The sequence below is a fragment of the Tupaia chinensis genome, unplaced genomic scaffold (genome assembly GCF_000334495.1).
Source record: "Tupaia chinensis unplaced genomic scaffold, TupChi_1.0 Scaffold000539_1, whole genome shotgun sequence".
Taxonomy (NCBI): domain Eukaryota; kingdom Metazoa; phylum Chordata; class Mammalia; order Scandentia; family Tupaiidae; genus Tupaia; species Tupaia belangeri.
In genome coordinates, this window is record NW_006160052.1 from 483,026 (window position 1) to 501,471 (window position 18,446).

At 45.7% G+C, this 18,446-nt stretch overlaps 1 protein-coding gene across 2 annotated transcripts in view; it reads left to right on the forward strand.

Moving 5' to 3' along the window:
• Nucleotides 1-18,446, forward strand: part of ENTPD1 (ectonucleoside triphosphate diphosphohydrolase 1) — a 117,552-nt gene that overhangs the window by 58,839 nt on the left and 40,267 nt on the right. For both annotated transcript variants that reach the window (XM_006157313.3, XM_027775260.1), the window contains exon 2: nucleotides 13,770-13,897. In XM_006157313.3, coding sequence (XP_006157375.1) covers nucleotides 13,770-13,897 — 128 coding nt within the window. The remainder of the gene's footprint in view (nucleotides 1-13,769; nucleotides 13,898-18,446) is intronic.

The following is an 18,446-nucleotide window of genomic DNA, read 5'->3' on the forward strand; positions in this document are numbered from 1 at the left end:
GGCACAGCCAGGTGTAAGGTCAGTTACAAGCTACTAATCTGAGAAGAGTGTACCACACCGGAACGCGCTGAGGAGCGGGGGACGGCAGAATCTGATCTGCCGGGAAGAACTTTTCTGCACCCTCACCCCCGTTTCCACTGTCTGGATGTCACCGGCTGGGCCCTCCCTGACCATAGCTGAGCCTCTGAGGGGTCCACTTAGTGTCAGTCGGCTACTTGGTTAAGATAACTGCTCTTCTTTTCTAGCTAAAGAACTGGGCTGAGAACAACCCACTAAATAAAATGTCAGAGAGTGGAAATAAAGGTCACATATAAATGCCAGTGACCTCCTCTGAGGTCTGTGGTTCCAGAGATGAGTGGAGCAGGACGTGGGTTATGTGCTCGTCGCTGGCCTCTGCCTCTCTTCTTGTCCCGGCTCCATCCCAGAACTGGCTTTGTCCTCCTGTGTCTGTCCCCCAGCCCTAGGTCTATTTTATTTTATCCCTTTTCCTTTGCTTTTTACCCTTAACTAACAGGTTATCATTGACACCTTCAGGTTAATGTTAGCATTTGTGTTTTTATTGACATTTGTACTGAGCCTCTTAACTAAAATAAAGGCAGGAAAAAACCCATCCAACTCAGTGACTTTATCCTTTGATTTGGCCCTGGATGCAGAAATATGGGATGTGGGATATAGCATGGGATCTTTCCATTTTCTGAGAACTGGAAGAATTGGAAGCTGGGGGAGTTCATTGGCACAGGGTCCATCTGAGAAGGCACGAAGCTGGGCAGTTTCTACATGTCAGTAAAGCAGAGCAACTGTCAAAGGTACTGGAGCGGAGTTGAGAGACTTGGCTCCAATGTCTGCTCTGCTGTTTGTAAGGTGTATGACTCTGGGCAAATCCTATTTTTTCCTGAGAATCACAGCTTCAGCCTTCTACCACTTAACTGTGAGGATTAAACACATTAGGGATTAAAGACCCCTGCCCCTTTTTTTAATTGCCAGAGGGCACATGCACGAGAGAGAGAGAGAGAGAGAGAGAGAGATGGGGGAGAAAAAGAGAAAAAAAGTGAGAGCAAGAGTGAGAACGAGAGCGAGTGAGAGAGTCTCCCCCAGTGAGGCCTGGTCACACTGTAATCTCTCCTCCGTTTTTCCTTCCCATCAGGATTTTGAGCACATACACACTCATGCTCTGAGTGTTTTATAGTTGCCGGGGCTGGGATTCTAACTGCATCTGGCCCATGGGGGATTCTGGCTTTCTAAGCACAGCACGACAGGGCCAGCCCAGGACGCTGTGGTTTTAAAAGCTAGAGCATTGGTGTCATCAGTGAGAACAGTCCAGGCAATTCCTCCTGTAACCAGTTTCTTAAGGGCAAAAGGCAAAAGAAAGGGAATAAAATAAAATGGACATAGATCGGGAGCTATACGCAGGAAGACGGAGCTTCCCGGGAAGAAGGGAAGAGGAGGGCAGGGAGAGGTGGGACTGAGAACAGAGAGGAAGAGAGGCTCGGGAATTAAGTAACCATATCTTGTTCTACTGATCTCTTGAACCACAGACCTCAGAGGAAGTTATTAGCTTTTATTTATGATTTTTTCTTTCCACTCTTTGACATTTTAACTAGCTTGTATTCTTGGTTCACAGCTGTTTCGCTGTAAGCCCCAGATCATACTGGATTTAAAGTAGGCCCTAAATCCAATGACTGATGTCCTTATAAGAGAAAGGAGAGGTAAATTTGACACATGGAGATGCAGGGGGAAGGGCCATGTAAAGACAGAGGCAGAGACTGAAGTGATATGGCCACAAGCCAAGGAGTGACAGGAGCTCCCGCAGAGTGGGAGAGGCAAGAAAGGAATCTGCTCCAGAGCATGGCCTTGCTGACACCTCGATTTTGGACTCTCTGGCCTCCAGAATTGTGAGAGAATAATTTTCTGTTTTAATCTACCTCTTTCGTGTTAATCTGTAGTGACAGATTTAGGAAACTGATACATATTTTTATATAGGTGTTAATAGTACGTCTACCTCATAGGTGGATCATAAGGATTCAATTAGTTGCTACATTTGAAGTGTTGAGTAGAATCCGAAGACAGAGCTCTTTAAGTACAGACTATTATGCATTGTTAGCTCATCGAATCTTCCATAGCAACCCTATGAAGTAGGTACTGTTACGACTCACACTTTGCAGAGGAGGAAATAGAGGCTTAGAGAGACCCAGCAAAGGTAAAGCTTGTCTGAACTGTGCTCTGGCTTGAGCCATCCCCCAGAAGTCTACAGAATTTGTATTCTGCTGACGGATCCTGGTGACTGTTGGCTCTGTGACATTTCTTGATGATGTCCTTTCAGAATACACTCTTCAGTTCTGAGCCATCACAAAGTCTAGAAGGTATGGAGAAGACCTTTCCATGTGAAGGTGTTTACTCCTCCGGGCTGCATCTGCACAGCCCTGGTTTCGGCACAAGCTCTGCTCTGAGGGAGCCAGCCTCTGTCCACACTTGCCTGTGTGGTTGCCTGACTTCATTGGGGTAGTCTTCATACCACATTACCACAAGAAGCAGGGGTGTGCTATCCTAACAGGCCGTGCCCTCACTCTCCAGGAACTTCACGCACTGATAGTTCCTTGTTCACCCCTTAGGAGCTGAACATGGGTTGCACAAATGACTCTAGGAGTAAGATAGGTATCTCGGAGCAAGGCAGTGCTCTTACCGGGATCTTAAAGGCTCTGTGAGCAAGGTGCCTCATTACCCCTCTGCCCGTCTCTTACTGTGCTGCCCCTCACTCCTCTCCCAGTCACCCTGCCTCATGGCTAGGCGACTTCCTACCTCAGGGCCTTTGCGCATGGAGTTCCAGCTGCCTTAAGTGTCCTCACCCAGAGGTATGCATGCTCTCTCCCTGTTCCCTTGTCTCTGTCACTCAAGATCACCTTCTCAAATAAATATAATTTTGGCAAGAAGTGGATACTATGTGTCCATTTCTTTTGAGATTTTTTAAAAGTTTATTTAGAGAGAGAGAGAAAGACAGGCACCTCCAAAGTGTCTTCATGCCACGGTCCACCCTTGGCAATAGCTAGCTGAGACAGGCACAGGGATCCCCTGGGTGGGAACTCGGAACTGCCCTGTGTGGGTCTAGCACTGAAGAGACTTGCATTATCTCTGTGCCACCAAATGGCCTCCACTTATCCAACCTAAAATAGTTTTTGCAGGTCAGCAGGTGGCATGGAGGTTAAGGTGTGGTTCGAGTCCCAGACCTGGCGGCTTGATAAACACACAGAGTACTTGTGCATGTGTGCCCAAAATCCTGAGAGGAGAAGGATGGAGAGGGAACTGCAGAGTGGCCATCCCCTCTGGGGATTGATTTCCCTCTCGCTCTTTATTTTATTTTTCTGTTTTGAGGTTTTTGCTATAGAGCGTGTACTCTGGCTGGAGAGAGAAAGATAGAGAAAGGGGAATGAGAAATCACCCCCCGGGGGGTTGGCCATGCCACAGTCCCTTCTCCTCCATTCTTCTCTTGGGATTTGGACACGTATGGACGCATGCTCAGCATGATTTTTCAAGCTGCCAGATCCAGGACTCAAACCATGGTTGGCCATGTGGGAATCCAGTGCCTTAACCACCATGCCATCTCCCAGCACCCAAAGTAAAAATAATTTTGGCAAACATTTTTCTCAGTTTATCATTTTTTTACTACATTTATAGCGTATTTTTTCTGTAATAGTGTTTTTATGTATCTGAATTTTTCTGAACTTTGTACCTCACATGTACAGAAATGAGGAGTAGAAATAAGAGAATTTATGAATGCGGTATAGAATACCTTGTATAAGGGTAGACAACCTGGGTGAGTTGGTTCCTCCTGCCACTATTTCCCCTCATTAGTGAAGTGTGACCAGTACAGACTTTCTGTCTTTCTCACCATCTGCAAATAAACAAGGCTTGTTGACAGACGCAATTGCTCTTAGAAAGGGTAGAACCCCCAGGGCCCAATTTTTCAACTTTAGATGTGGGAGAAGATTCATTGAGTGGAAGCGATGTGCTTATAGCAGAGACTATTGATACGGAAGATTGTAGGGACTTTTGGTGGGACACAGGGAATTCCTGTCTGCCGTCTCGGTGACATTACTTAGCAGGAAACAGCCCGCCTCCCTACCAACCCTGCGCTTAGGCCTGGGGTTCCACACCAACCACAAGGGTCTATTGCGCTCAGTCAGGGGAGTCCAGAAAGGGCATGAGTGAAGAGAGACTGAATGGTGTGGTAGGAGAGCCGAGGGAAGGGGACTGCTTTGTTTCCTCAGTTCCCACACACAGAGCCTCTGCTGGCCTCTGACGCTGCAGTCATGAACAGTTTGAGAGGCAGGCACAGCCAGGTGTAAGGTCAGTTACAAGCTACTAATCTGAGAAGAGTGTACCACACCGGAACGCGCTGAGGAGCGGGGGACGGCAGAATCTGATCTGCCGGGAAGAACTTTTCTGCACCCTCACCCCCGTTTCCACTGTCTGGATGTCACCGGCTGGGCCCTCCCTGACCATAGCTGAGCCTCTGAGGGGTCCACTTAGTGTCAGTCGGCTACTTGGTTAAGATAACTGCTCTTCTTTTCTAGCTAAAGAACTGGGCTGAGAACAACCCACTAAATAAAATGTCAGAGAGTGGAAATAAAGGTCACATATGCCAGTGACCTCCTCTGAGGTCTGTGGTTCCAGAGATGAGTGGAGCAGGACGTGGGTTATGTGCTCGTCGCTGGCCTCTGCCTCTCTTCTTGTCCCGGCTCCATCCCAGAACTGGCTTTGTCTTCCTGTGTCTGTCCCCTAGCCCTAGGTCTATTTTATTTTATCCCTTTTCCTTTGCTTTTTACCCTTAACTAACAGGTTATCATTGACACCTTCAGGTTAATGTTAGCATTTGTGTTTTTATTGACATTTGTACTGAGCCTCTTAACTAAAATAAAGGCAGGAAAAAACCCATCCAACTCAGTGACTTTATCCTTTGATTTGGCCCTGGATGCAGAAATATGGGATGTGGGATATAGCATGGGATCTTTCCATTTTCTGAGAACTGGAAGAATTGGAAGCTGGGGGAGTTCATTGGCACAGGGTCCATCTGAGAAGGCACGAAGCTGGGCAGTTTCTACATGTCAGTAAAGCAGAGCAACTGTCAAAGGTACTGGAGCGGAGTTGAGAGACTTGGCTCCAATGTCTGCTCTGCTGTTTGTAAGGTGTATGACTCTGGGCAAATCCTATTTTTTCCTGAGAATCACAGCTTCAGCCTTCTACCACTTAACTGTGAGGATTAAACACATTAGGGATTAAAGACCCCTGCCCCTTTTTTTAATTGCCAGAGGGCACATGCACGAGAGAGAGAGAGAGAGAGAGAGAGAGAGATGGGGGAGAAAAAGAAAAAAAGTGAGAGCAAGAGTGAGAACGAGAGCGAGTGAGAGAGTCTCCCCCAGTGAGGCCTGGTCACACTGTAATCTCTCCTCCGTTTTTCCTTCCCATCAGGATTTTGAGCACATACACACTCATGCTCTGAGTGTTTTATAGTTGCCGGGGCTGGGATTCTAACTGCATCTGGCCCATGGGGGATTCTGGCTTTCTAAGCACAGCACGACAGGGCCAGCCCAGGACGCTGTGGTTTTAAAAGCTAGAGCATTGGTGTCATCAGTGAGAACAGTCCAGGCAATTCCTCCTGTAACCAGTTTCTTAAGGGCAAAAGGCAAAAGAAAGGGAATAAAATAAAATGGACATAGATCGGGAGCTATACGCAGGAAGACGGAGCTTCCCGGGAAGAAGGGAAGAGGAGGGCAGGGAGAGGTGGGACTGAGAACAGAGAGGAAGAGAGGCTCGGGAATTAAGTAACCATATCTTGTTCTACTGATCTCTTGAACCACAGACCTCAGAGGAAGTTATTAGCTTTTATTTATGATTTTTTCTTTCCACTCTTTGACATTTTAACTAGCTTGTATTCTTGGTTCACAGCTGTTTCGCTGTAAGCCCCAGATCATACTGGATTTAAAGTAGGCCCTAAATCCAATGACTGATGTCCTTATAAGAGAAAGGAGAGGTAAATTTGACACATGGAGATGCAGGGGGAAGGGCCATGTAAAGACAGAGGCAGAGACTGAAGTGATATGGCCACAAGCCAAGGAGTGACAGGAGCTCCCGCAGAGTGGGAGAGGCAAGAAAGGAATCTGCTCCAGAGCATGGCCTTGCTGACACCTCGATTTTGGACTCTCTGGCCTCCAGAATTGTGAGAGAATAATTTTCTGTTTTAATCTACCTCTTTCGTGTTAATCTGTAGTGACAGATTTAGGAAACTGATACATATTTTTATATAGGTGTTAATAGTACGTCTACCTCATAGGTGGATCATAAGGATTCAATTAGTTGCTACATTTGAAGTGTTGAGTAGAATCCGAAGACAGAGCTCTTTAAGTACAGACTATTATGCATTGTTAGCTCATCGAATCTTCCATAGCAACCCTATGAAGTAGGTACTGTTACGACTCACACTTTGCAGAGGAGGAAATAGAGGCTTAGAGAGACCCAGCAAAGGTAAAGCTTGTCTGAACTGTGCTCTGGCTTGAGCCATCCCCCAGAAGTCTACAGAATTTGTATTCTGCTGACGGATCCTGGTGACTGTTGGCTCTGTGACATTTCTTGATGATGTCCTTTCAGAATACACTCTTCAGTTCTGAGCCATCACAAAGTCTAGAAGGTATGGAGAAGACCTTTCCATGTGAAGGTGTTTACTCCTCCGGGCTGCATCTGCACAGCCCTGGTTTCGGCACAAGCTCTGCTCTGAGGGAGCCAGCCTCTGTCCACACTTGCCTGTGTGGTTGCCTGACTTCATTGGGGTAGTCTTCATACCACATTACCACAAGAAGCAGGGGTGTGCTATCCTAACAGGCCGTGCCCTCACTCTCCAGGAACTTCACGCACTGATAGTTCCTTGTTCACCCCTTAGGAGCTGAACATGGGTTGCACAAATGACTCTAGGAGTAAGATAGGTATCTCGGAGCAAGGCAGTGCTCTTACCGGGATCTTAAAGGCTCTGTGAGCAAGGTGCCTCATTACCCCTCTGCCCGTCTCTTACTGTGCTGCCCCTCACTCCTCTCCCAGTCACCCTGCCTCATGGCTAGGCGACTTCCTACCTCAGGGCCTTTGCGCATGGAGTTCCAGCTGCCTTAAGTGTCCTCACCCAGAGGTATGCATGCTCTCTCCCTGTTCCCTTGTCTCTGTCACTCAAGATCACCTTCTCAGCAAGACCTTCCCTTATCTTTCCATCTTTCCTCTTCACCCTCCTTGATTTTTTGTCTTTCTTACCACCCATCATTACAGTATATAACATAAATTTTACTCATTTATCTTACTTCTTGTTGTTTTTTTTTTTCCTCCAGCTAAAATATAAATGCTATGAGCACGGGGACATTCATCCACTTTATTTACTGCCGTAGGTCAGAGTCTAGTGCGTAGCATTGTGCATTCAATAAATAATTGTTGAGTGACTAATTGAAGGAACGAATGAAGTAAGCCACTCTCCAACATCTCCAACTCCCAACCTGAACTGATTCAAATCTTTAAGTATCTAGAGGTAGCACATGGAGAGAGGACTACTAGAATAATTGAGTTTTGAAAGGCATTGAGGGGAGCATGGCTTTCTGTAGAGCAGAGACAAGGAAAAAGACATGGGGGACAATGAAGGGGATGGAATTCCAAGTGAAGAAACTCTCACACTGAAAAATTTCAGAGAATCCAATGTTCATTCAGCCATTGATTCAACATGAGAAATGGCCATAAATAACATGAGATACGGCCATAAATAAGACAGATAAAAAGTCCTGCCCTCAGGGAGCTTGATTTCTGGTGGTCATAAAGTCAGACGCTCTGATCTCGGACACCAGCAGATTTGTTTGTTAGAATGGTGAGATGGGAAAGGCTTCCATTTCTGAAGGGCTGGGAGGCCTAGGTAGACCAGCATGGCTTTTGTCTGGTAAGCAGAAAGAAGCTTCCAGAGATTCTGGGTCAGTAAGAGCCTTCAGAACGTCATTTTTTTTTTTTTTCTTAAAGAGAGATATTTGCTATAGGGCACATGTATTCACTGGAGAGACAGAGAGATACAGAGAAACAGAAAGCGAGAAATCATCCTCCAGGGGGATGGCCACACCGCAATCCCTTCTCCAGTCTCCTCTCGGGATCTTGGGCACGCACGCACATGCATCTTGTGTGAGTTTTAAGTCACTGGGTCTGGGACTTGAATCAGGGTCAAGAGACTTAACCATTATGTTATCTGCTGGTTCCTTCAGAATGTCAATTAGTGAAGATTTCTTCAGCCATATGTAGGATGGATTCTGAAAGAGGAGGAAAGGGCCATTGTAGGAAATCAGATAGGAGGTAGGGGATACCGTAACAAGGGCGTAGATATTACTGTAGAAGAAGGTGGGTCTGAGGGGTCTGGAATGAAGCAGCTAAGCCTGTGTCCGCAAGAACTCCCTAATGGAGAGGAAGGGAGGTAGCTGAGATGGTGTAGAGACTCTGACTGTAGGAGTTAGGGGAGGGACCAGCAGTTGGCGAAATGGCTATGTCGCTGGACTCCCATGTAGCTGACCGCGGTTCGAGTCCCAGACTTGGGGGCTTAAACTCACGCCGGGCATGTGTGCGTGCGTGCCCAGGATCCCGAGAGGAGAATGGAGGAGCATGGAAGAGAAGGGATTGAGGTGTGGCCACTCCCCTGGGGGGTGATTTCTCACTTTCTGTCTCTCTCTCTCCCTGTCTTTTCTGGCAAGCACACGCGCCCTATAGCAAAAACTGCTCAAAAAAAAAAAAAAAAAAAAAGGAAGAGGGAGGGGAATGGTAACCAACTTCGGGCCAGGTCCTTGAACTTCAGCGATGATTCCATCAGTGGACTGTAAACACAGGAAAGACCACAGACTCCCCAGTGCTCGTACAGATTTGCTGTTTGGTTCTCTCCGTGACAAGCCAGCCTTAGACCAGATGTGACCCATCAGAAATTGGAAACAATTTAGTCCAGTCATTTGCACTGGGTCTTTATCTGAAACTCATCACATGTGTCAACATCCCAAATCTGTTTTAAGTTCGTTCTTCTATGAGAGACAGACAAAGAGAGAGAGAGAGACATAGAGAGAGCACCCCGACAGGGTCTTTATGTGATCAGCTCCCGCCCTCAGCCAGCCCCAGGTCTGGGGCACACATGCCTGGAGTACTTGGGGGGACTCTAGCCTTGAATCAGAAACCTCACATGGGCCAGGCTCGCAGCACTGCATTCTACCTGGTGCCATCAACTGGCCTCTCAAAGCTGTTTATTAGTGGAGTAAAGTTTTAAGGTAATTCTATTTTTGATATCATGAAGTAGAGCTGCTGGGATTTCTCTGTGCAGCAGGATTTTGATTAAAGACAAAATTAAACGATTCGAATTTTATTGTAATAGGATTCTAAGTGGCCCTGACCTTGGCTGTCTTTATAAGAATCGAAAGCACCAGCTCCTTTTGTGTCCGGCGTAGCTAGTTGGCTTGAAATCAGTCTGTGTTCTTAAAGCACGGGTTTCCTTCAGTACTGTCTGTCAAGTGACGAGGTGACGCTATTGCCTGGCTTCCTCGCTTTAAACAGAAAAGCCGTTGTGATCATTACATGGCAGATGGGCACGGAGCGACTGCGCAGTTGTGAGTTCTCCAGCGTAGCCCGCTGATTCCAGGGAAAACCACAGCACTTTACCGTCGGGAATTTCTGGTAAAATTGTTTTGCAAAATTGGTTTTTGAAACACCATTTCACATTGTATGATAGAAACCACATTTCTGTCATCTGGGAGGTAAGCAAAGGGCATTTCAGGGGACAGTGAGTGCGAATTTCCCAGAGTAGACTAACTATAGCAGTCATGGGACCTGGAGCCCCAGGGGAAGGGAGAGGTGATCTAACCAGCTTTTTTTTTTTTTTTGGAGAGATTTTCACTGTAGGGCGCGTGCGCTCGCCAGACAGACAGAGAGAGACATAGAGACAGAAAGCGAGAAATCACCCGTCAGGGGGGATGGTCACGCCGCAATCCCTTCTCCTCCATTCTCCTCTCGGGATCTTGGGCACGCACGCACCCGGCGTGAGTTTTAAGCCACCGGGTCCGGGACACGAACCGCGGTCGACTACGTGGGAGTCCAGCGACATAGCCATTACGCTAACTGCTGGTTCCCTAACCAGCTTGTTTTAATGAGCACACCTTGGCTGTGTCAACCTGGACCCCACTCCTAGCGTCATTGCCTGGAAAGGGTTCCGCTTCTTGTACGTGATCAGGGATTTTGAAAACTACCTGACATACAGTCCCTGGAAGAATAACATACTCCTCTCTGGGCAATAAATTTAGCTGTTGCTTTTTTTGGTAATAATGCCTCTGAAAATTGTACACAGAAAAATTCCTAAACTTTCTTTCTGATTTAAGGGTTTTTTTTCCCCCCTTTCTTTGAGTGTGTATATATATATATATATATATATGTGTGTGTGTGTGTGTGTGTGTGTGTGTATGTGTGTTTAATAAGAAATAAGAATGTTTTCACCAGCCAGGGGTGTGGTTAAGATGACTGGAGCCCACGTGGCTGACTGTGCTGTTAGAATGCTAGGCCTGGGGGCTTGAGAATAACCAAGCACACATGGGCCTGGGTGCCCAAAATCTCTAGAGGAGAACGGAGAAGAGCTTGCAGTATGGTCGTTTCCCCGGGGGAGAGGGAGTGCCTTCTCACTTTCTCTCCTCTCTCCAGTGAGAGCACACCCTATCGCAAACTTAAAAAGAGAAAGAAAGAAGGGTGTGATGAAAGGTTTAGATACAATCTAGCGATGTGGATATCATTGCAGAAGCTGGGCAAATGTAGAATGTACAACCAACCGTTCGGTGAGCATGAGTTAGTAAATATTCTTAAGAAAAGGAAGAAATCATTTCAGTTACTTCGAGCCGGCTCATCATCATTTGGACTTTTGCAGTTTTGTGCCTTCTAGAATGTTCTCACTCCTCATGGCTGGTGTTTTCTCATTATCCAGGTCTCAGGCTAAATGTCATGTTCTCAGAGAGGCTCTTTTGAGCCTCAGTCTACTATCCTCCTTTTCATCCCCACCTCTGGTGCAAGCCACTTGATCACATTCACTGGTTTTAATGTCTTCTTATTACTTATCAAGACCTGCAATCACTTATTTACTTCTTTTCCGCTTTATCTGTCTCTCTTAACTATAATAGACTATAAATTCCTAAGAGCAGGGATCTTCTTGATCTTTTTCACTGTCGTAACCTGGATGCTAAGAAAAGTGCCTTTAGTAGATATGGAATGAAAGGGAAATTAGACAGCAAAATTGCTCTGTTTATGAAAACAAATAGGTAGACCTTTTGAACAGCTTTGGGGAGGAAAGCTTTCAAGATTTTATTACAGTAGAAACTGTAATAAACTATACCATTGCTACGAGGAGCCGCCCTTGGGTACTGTAATTGTTCTTCCTAAAGCACGCATGCTTATTAGAACAGTATTTGTCACTATCCCAAGTTTGGGAGTTGGGGTGTGGAGTTCTTAGGGGGGATTCTTTTTTTTTTTTTCTTTTGGAGAGGTTTTTGCTATAGGGCGTGTGCGCTCGCCAGACAGAGACAGAGAGACAGAAAGCGAGAAATCACCCCCCAGAGGGGATGGCCACGCCGCAATCCCTTCTCCTCCATTCTCCTCTCGGGATCTTGGGCACGCACGCACACGCACCCAGCGTGAGTTTTAAGCCACTGGGTCCAGGATGCAGATCGCGGTCGACTAGGTGGGAGTCCAGCGACATAGCCATTACGCTAACTGCTGGTCCCAAGGGGGATTCTTTTTCAGATTCCAGAGGACGTTTCTGCCTCATTGGTTGTGCCAGGATGTTTTGGCTTCAAGTGATTAAAGTCCTGGTCCTAATGGGATCAGAACAAAAGGGAGGATGGCTCAAGGTGGGTTGATTTATCAGCTCAGAGTGCCATTGGGTACTCAGGCTTTCACCATCCCTCTACTCTGTCATCATTGGATTTCACCCCATTGATGCTGGGCAATGACCAGGGAAGGAGAGAGAAGGGCTTTTCTTTCTTTCTTTCTTCCTTTCTTCCTTCCTCTCTTCCTCGCTTCCTCGCTTCCTCGCTTCCTCGCTTCCTCGCTTCCTCGCTTCCTCGCTTCCTCGCTTCCTCGCTTCCTCGCTTTCTCGCTTTCTCTCTTTCTCTCTTTCTCTCTTTCTCTCTTTCTCTCTCTCTTTCTTTCTTTCTTTAACTGAGTTTGCCCCAGTAGACTTCTTATAGGTCTTGTGGACCCTTTGTTGAACTGGTCACAAAAGGGAATGAGATTATGCAGATTATGCAGTTGAGTTCATCCTGAGAGGAGGGCATCTATGTAAGGTGGAGGTTCTTTGGGGAAGGGAGAAGAGGGACATGCTATAAATTTCCCACTGTTCCTTGTTTGGAAGGAATAGAGTTGCTAAAACTTTTCTCCAAAGTGTTCTATTGTTTGGTCTGATAGGTAGGGAGTGGTTAACGGTTCCAGAGGTTGATGGATCCTGGAGATCCATACAGTGACAGTCCCTGGGTAAGTCTAAACTTCTGCTGAGGAGGAGCTCCCATCTTAACCTCCACCAGCTGCTTATCCACCAAGACGGGAAGAGGAGGAGGCGCGAGATCCTCTTCTAACTCTTTTGATCTTACTCTCTGTTCTTGGAGAAATTAAAACTATTCTGGAGAACCCGGCTCATTTCCATATGTTTCTTTATTATGTCATCCTATCTTTCCTCTCGAAGGCCTAAGAAGAAAGTGGGGACTAGTTTGTAAAGTTGAGCGAGGAAGAGGCTGAGTTGTCAGGAGGGAGAGAATGATGCAACCGCCCCATTTCCTGTTCTCCACCTCTAAATGATGTTTACATCTGACTAACATAACTTTGCCTTTCATAAATTCTGTTGGAGCTTATTTTTTATGTCTCACGATAGGGTGAAACTAGAAAGGAGATAAGGTCATGTGAACAGTGATCTGAGATACTCAGACTCCTCAGCCTCTAAGCTATTACTAATTGCTTATTATGCCAGGGGGTAATGGGAGAGTTATGTCAAGCCAAGAAATGTCATGGCGTGGTGGGATTTGAAGTTTGATGATATATAAGACTTTTTAGTATCGTCAATGTTTTTTTTTTTATGGTAGATTTTAAAAATGAGGAGAGTTATCCTTGTTTTTTGTTACTTGTTCTCTCTCTCCTTTAAGTATTATTAAGTCAGAAGGTGCATTTTTACACATGAAAAAGATAAGTCCCCTCCTCCTGGAAAAACAAGGTCTGGTCATGCTACAATCTCTTTCCTCCCATCAGGATCCTAGGCACGTACGCACATGCCTGACATGTTTTTCAGGTGATGGGGCCAGAGCTTCAGCCCTGGCTGGTCGTTGGGGCTCTGGCTTTCTCTGCGCAGAGCCCGACCCCTGCACCGTGGGGCCAGCCCCGTGACTTGTATCTTTGTTTGATCTACACGACCTGTTAAGCAAATGGTCAATCTGAGACTCTTCCTTCTCCGCAATCCATATATGATCATTGACTCAGTCTTGTCCATTTTTCTTGCTCTAACCACTAACTCCGTGTTGCTTCTCATCCCAGTACGGACAGATCCTTTTGTTCTTAAATTTCGCAGTTACTTTGCAAGTGACTCATGGGTAAAGATCGACTTCTATCTGTTTCTCAGGTTTCCACATAGCTATCACAAGACCGGACAGAATTGAGAGGAAAATCAGCGTTTGTTGATTTCTCGTTGATATTTTCCCTTCTGCTTTTGGTTTTAGGTTCTACCGTGAAGAGATTTTGCTCCAAAAATATCTTGGTAATCCTTGGCTTCTCCTCTATCATGGCTGTGATAGCTTTAATTGCTGTGGGGGTGAACCAGAACAAACCATTGCCAGAAAATTTTAAGGTAAGTCAAATACCTGTGTGTGTGTGTGTGTGGGGGAAGCAGTGGAGAGGCTTGTGTGGGGTGTGGGAAGGAGGATTAAGGCAGATCAGCATATAGGAGGAGCTGAGGTCCTAGCATCCCAGGAACAAGTCCGTATTCATTGGATTAGGATGGTGAAATGGAAATGAATACTCATTCTGGAAGAGAGAATGCCTTGAATCAATTAGTACTGGGAGGATAATTGCCTCTATGATTGTCCAGCAAACTCATTAAATCAATCTTCTATCAGAGATGAACATCTAATTCACCTCAAGCAGATCTGTGATATTACATGCTTCTTCTCCATGATCTAGGGCTATGTCTACCTTTTACTTATTGTTTCATCATGGATAAATCAGGACACTGTACTCTGTTCATTTTACTCCATTGTCACCGCTGTCACCAAGGTAAAATCGATTAGTCATCTCTCTGTAAAGCACTTTGGAAGCCAGAGATTGTGAAGAAGGCATGTTCCTTATTTCTAAAAGTATTAAATAAGGCACAAAAAGTGAATAAATAAACTAGAGAACACAAACATGTATCAAGTATAGTCATTTGAAGTGAAGTTTTTGGGGTGGTCCGTGGTGTAGTGGTTAAGGCAGCCTGATCCCACATGGCCGACTGCATGGTTTGGGTTCTGGACTTGGTGTCTTGAGAAATGCGCTGGCACATGTGCTTGTGTGCCCAAAATTCCAAAAGGAAGGAGAGATGAGATGTAGAAGAGATTGCAGCATGCTCATTTCTCCTGGGGTGCTTTCTCACTTCCCCTCTCTCTCCCTTTCTGTCTCTCTGGTGAGCGTAAGTACTCTCTGGCAAATTGAAAAAACGAAAAAAAAAAAAGAAAGAATTGAATTCATAGATGGACACACTTCTCGTGAAATGTCTACGTTTGACTTGCTACTTAAAGATTTAAAATCTTTAGGGTCATTAATATTCTGTGATGTATTTCTACTTCATTTCCAGTCCATTAGAGTAAAATTTCAGACATGACTATCTCACAAGTATGTTGGAAAATGGTTGTTTTATTTAATCTGTGAATTAAAAAGTATGCAGTGGGGAGCCAGCAGGTGGCAAATTGGTGAAGGCGCTGTACTCCCAGATGGCTCACCACAGTTTGAATTCTGAACCTGTCGGCTTAAAAGTCACACCAGGCACATGTGCGTGCATGCCCAAAATCCTGAGAAGAAAATGTAGGAGAAAGGATTTCAGCATGGCCATACCCTCTGAGGGGCTATTTCTCACTTTTCCTCTCTGTCTCTCTCCAGCAAGTGCATACATCCTATAGCAAAAACAAACAAACAAAAACAAAAAAAACAAAACAACAACAGAATGTCGTGGGCCAGCCAGTGCCATAGTGGTTAAGGTGCCTGGAACCCACGTGGCCAATTGTGGAGTTTGAGTCCAGGATCCAGTGGCTTGAAAAGTACTCTGGGTGCACATGTGTGCATATCCAAAATCCTGAAAGGAGAAACGGGAGAAGGGATTGTGGCATAGTTGTTCCTCAGGGGGACTTTTCTTTCTCTCTGTTGTCTCTTTCTAGTGAGTACATATACTCCCTACCAGAGTAAAAAAAAAAAAAAAGCATTAAGTTAATTCAAATGTGTATTATAAATATGCCATGTTAAACTTACACTGAATTTCCACTAAACAAAACTGCACATCTACTAGGTGGTACCAATATGCTGTACAAGTCTGTACACACGGGCAGTGACATGTTCAGAGGTTAATTTGACCACCAAGGTCCTAGAACACATATACAAAAGTATATTTTTCTTGCATTTTAAGGTGGTGAGCCTGGAAAAATGGATGCAAATGCCAGGCCTTGGAAACTTTGGTACTCACCCCAGTTACTTCCTATACAGCAGAGGCATGGGTGTCACTCTGGTATCCTTTTGTCACAAGTTCAACCAGTGGGGCTGTGTATAGCAGGCCTTCTGTCAGGACAGAAACTGATGCTATCCCTTGCCCTTCGACGTGTGGTGATGCTGGATCGCTCGGCAAGGCTTCGCTCACAGTGGGGGCCTCATTACATCTCGGTTCTGCTATTTGTTTACCAGCTCCAAAAGTACATGGCTGCCATCTTGTCTGCCCTTTTCATCCGTCCAGGATTGCATCACTGGACAGGGAGACTGCCTGCCTAGGAGGCAGACTTCATGACAGACTTGGGCCGTGTGTCCCCAGCGAGCACTTGAGGTCATGGGTGACCCTCCCTCGTTCACAGAGGTATTCAAGTCCGTGTGCTTCTGTGTTGTCGTGTTATGTTGGCCGGCCTAAGAGGGTCAAGGTCATCAACTTTTTTTAAGTAACAATGGATGAGTATTTGAAGAGCAGTCACTGGGATCTGAAGGGAAAATAGTAAAATCACTGATTTATTTTACACAAGGATACACAAATTTTAAATATGCACATTGGTCATTTGTTGAGGTTATATACTAATTTTAATAAGATTCTTGGCATATACTGGTGATAAAATATTTTGGGAACTTTTCTTCTGGTGACAGCTTTAAGATGTCAGTTGATAGCCACTAAGCTACCTATCATCTCTTTTAAGTTAATTAAAGTGAAATAAAACATGAAATTCTGTCTCTTAGTTGCACTTGCCACAAGTCAGGTGCTCAGTGGCCACCCGTGGCTAGTGGCTTCTCTGTTGGACAAGGCAGACAGAACATTTCTGTTGTTGCAGATGGTACTGATGGACATCACTGCTTTAGAGCATGTTCCTTGGGAATATCTTTGAAATCATTCAAAGCTAAGTTGAATGAATAAGGTGCACATGGGACCAGCAGTTAGCATAATGGCTATGTCACTGAACTCCCATGTAGTCGACCGTGGTTCAAGTCCCGGACCCGGTGGCTTAAACTCATGCTGGGCGCGTGTGCAGGCGTGCCCAAGATCCTGAGAAGAGAATGAAGGAGAAGGGATTTCTGCATGGCCATCCTCCCTGGGGGGTGATTTCTCACTTTCTGTCTCTCTGTCTCTGTCTTTCGGGCGAATGCACACGGCCTATAGCAAAAACCTCTCGAAAAAAAATAATAAATAAGGTGCACGATACAGTTGAAGATGGTGAGCTGTGAGCCTGGAAAAATAGATACATATGCCAGGTCTTTGAAATTTTTACAGCCGTTTATAAAATCTAAAATAAGGAACAATAACAGAGAGCTTTTCTTGGATGGTCTGTCAACTAGTACCAGGAATATCCCGAATAGCACAGCCTACTGAACTGGTTTGTTTTTAAAGAATTATTTAATTTTATTTATCATTATTTTAAAATTTGCTGCAGGGTATGTATGCTCATGAGAGAGAGAGAGAAAGAGAGAGAGAGAGAGAGAGAACATGAGAAAGCTGCTAAACTTTTTTTAAAAGAGATGTTTGCCATGGGGCACGTGCGCACACTGGAGAGAGGGAAAGACGAGACAATGAGAGAATGTGAGAAGTCATCCCCCGGGGGATGGCCACACCACAGTCCCTTCTCCATCCTCCTCCTGGGATCTTGGGCTCACACGCACATGACCCTGACCTGATTTTCAAGCCACCATGTCCATGACTTGAACTGCAGTCACCCATTGTGGGAGTCCAACAGTGTAACCCCTATGCCATCTACTGGCCCCAGCTGTTTTTAACTCACACGTCTCAGTTCAGACCAGTCATATTTCTTTTTCTTTCTTCTTCTTCTTTTTTTTTTAAAAGTAGCCAGAGGGCAACTGTGCTCACCAGAGAGAGAGGGAGAAGATGAAACCACCCCTCAATAGGGTGTGGCTCTGCTAATCTCATCTCCATTTCTCCAACCTGCTGGGATATGAGGCATGCACACACATGGGCCCAGCATGTTTTACAAGCTGCTGGCTCCAGGATTTGATCTACAAGGTTGGCCATGTGGGATCTGCCTCCCTTGACCACCAGGCTGTAGGGCCAGCCAGAGCAGTCACATTTCAAGTGCTCAGTAGCAAGTGAGGGGCTACCCTACTGCACAGCACAGGTCTAGATTAAACATACCTCTCTGATAGCGCTGATGTGTTGAAGCCTTAGAAATGGACGGGATCATTAAGAAAGGGGGTAACCGTGAGAAGCGAGGAAGGCCAAGGACAGAGTCCTGAGGAGCTCTATCACTGGAAGGTTGAATTGTTAAGGATTTCCTCCTAAAGCATAACGCTCATGTTACTTTCCATAGCGCTTTGCCTTCACAGATCATTTCCACACATTCCACATTTCTTCATTTCTCTTCCCACGAGTGCTGTGAGGAATGAATTTGTAGATAATAAACCCCGAGGCAGAGGTGAAGCTAAGACTAGAATTCAGTTCTCTGACCCAATGTTCTTCCCGATTGTCTTAGTGAGTTTTTCCAAAACAGTTACTCTGTCATAATAACAGCGATTGTATGCAGGATGTTTGTCTTGGGAACTGAGCTCGAGGAAGTGGAGGGAGGGAAGAGGGAGTTCAGAGAAAATCATCACAGTGGGCAACCGAGACTTGATCCTGCCAGGGGCCCAATCTGCAGAGAATGAACTTCAGAACCGTCTGTTCTGGGACTTTG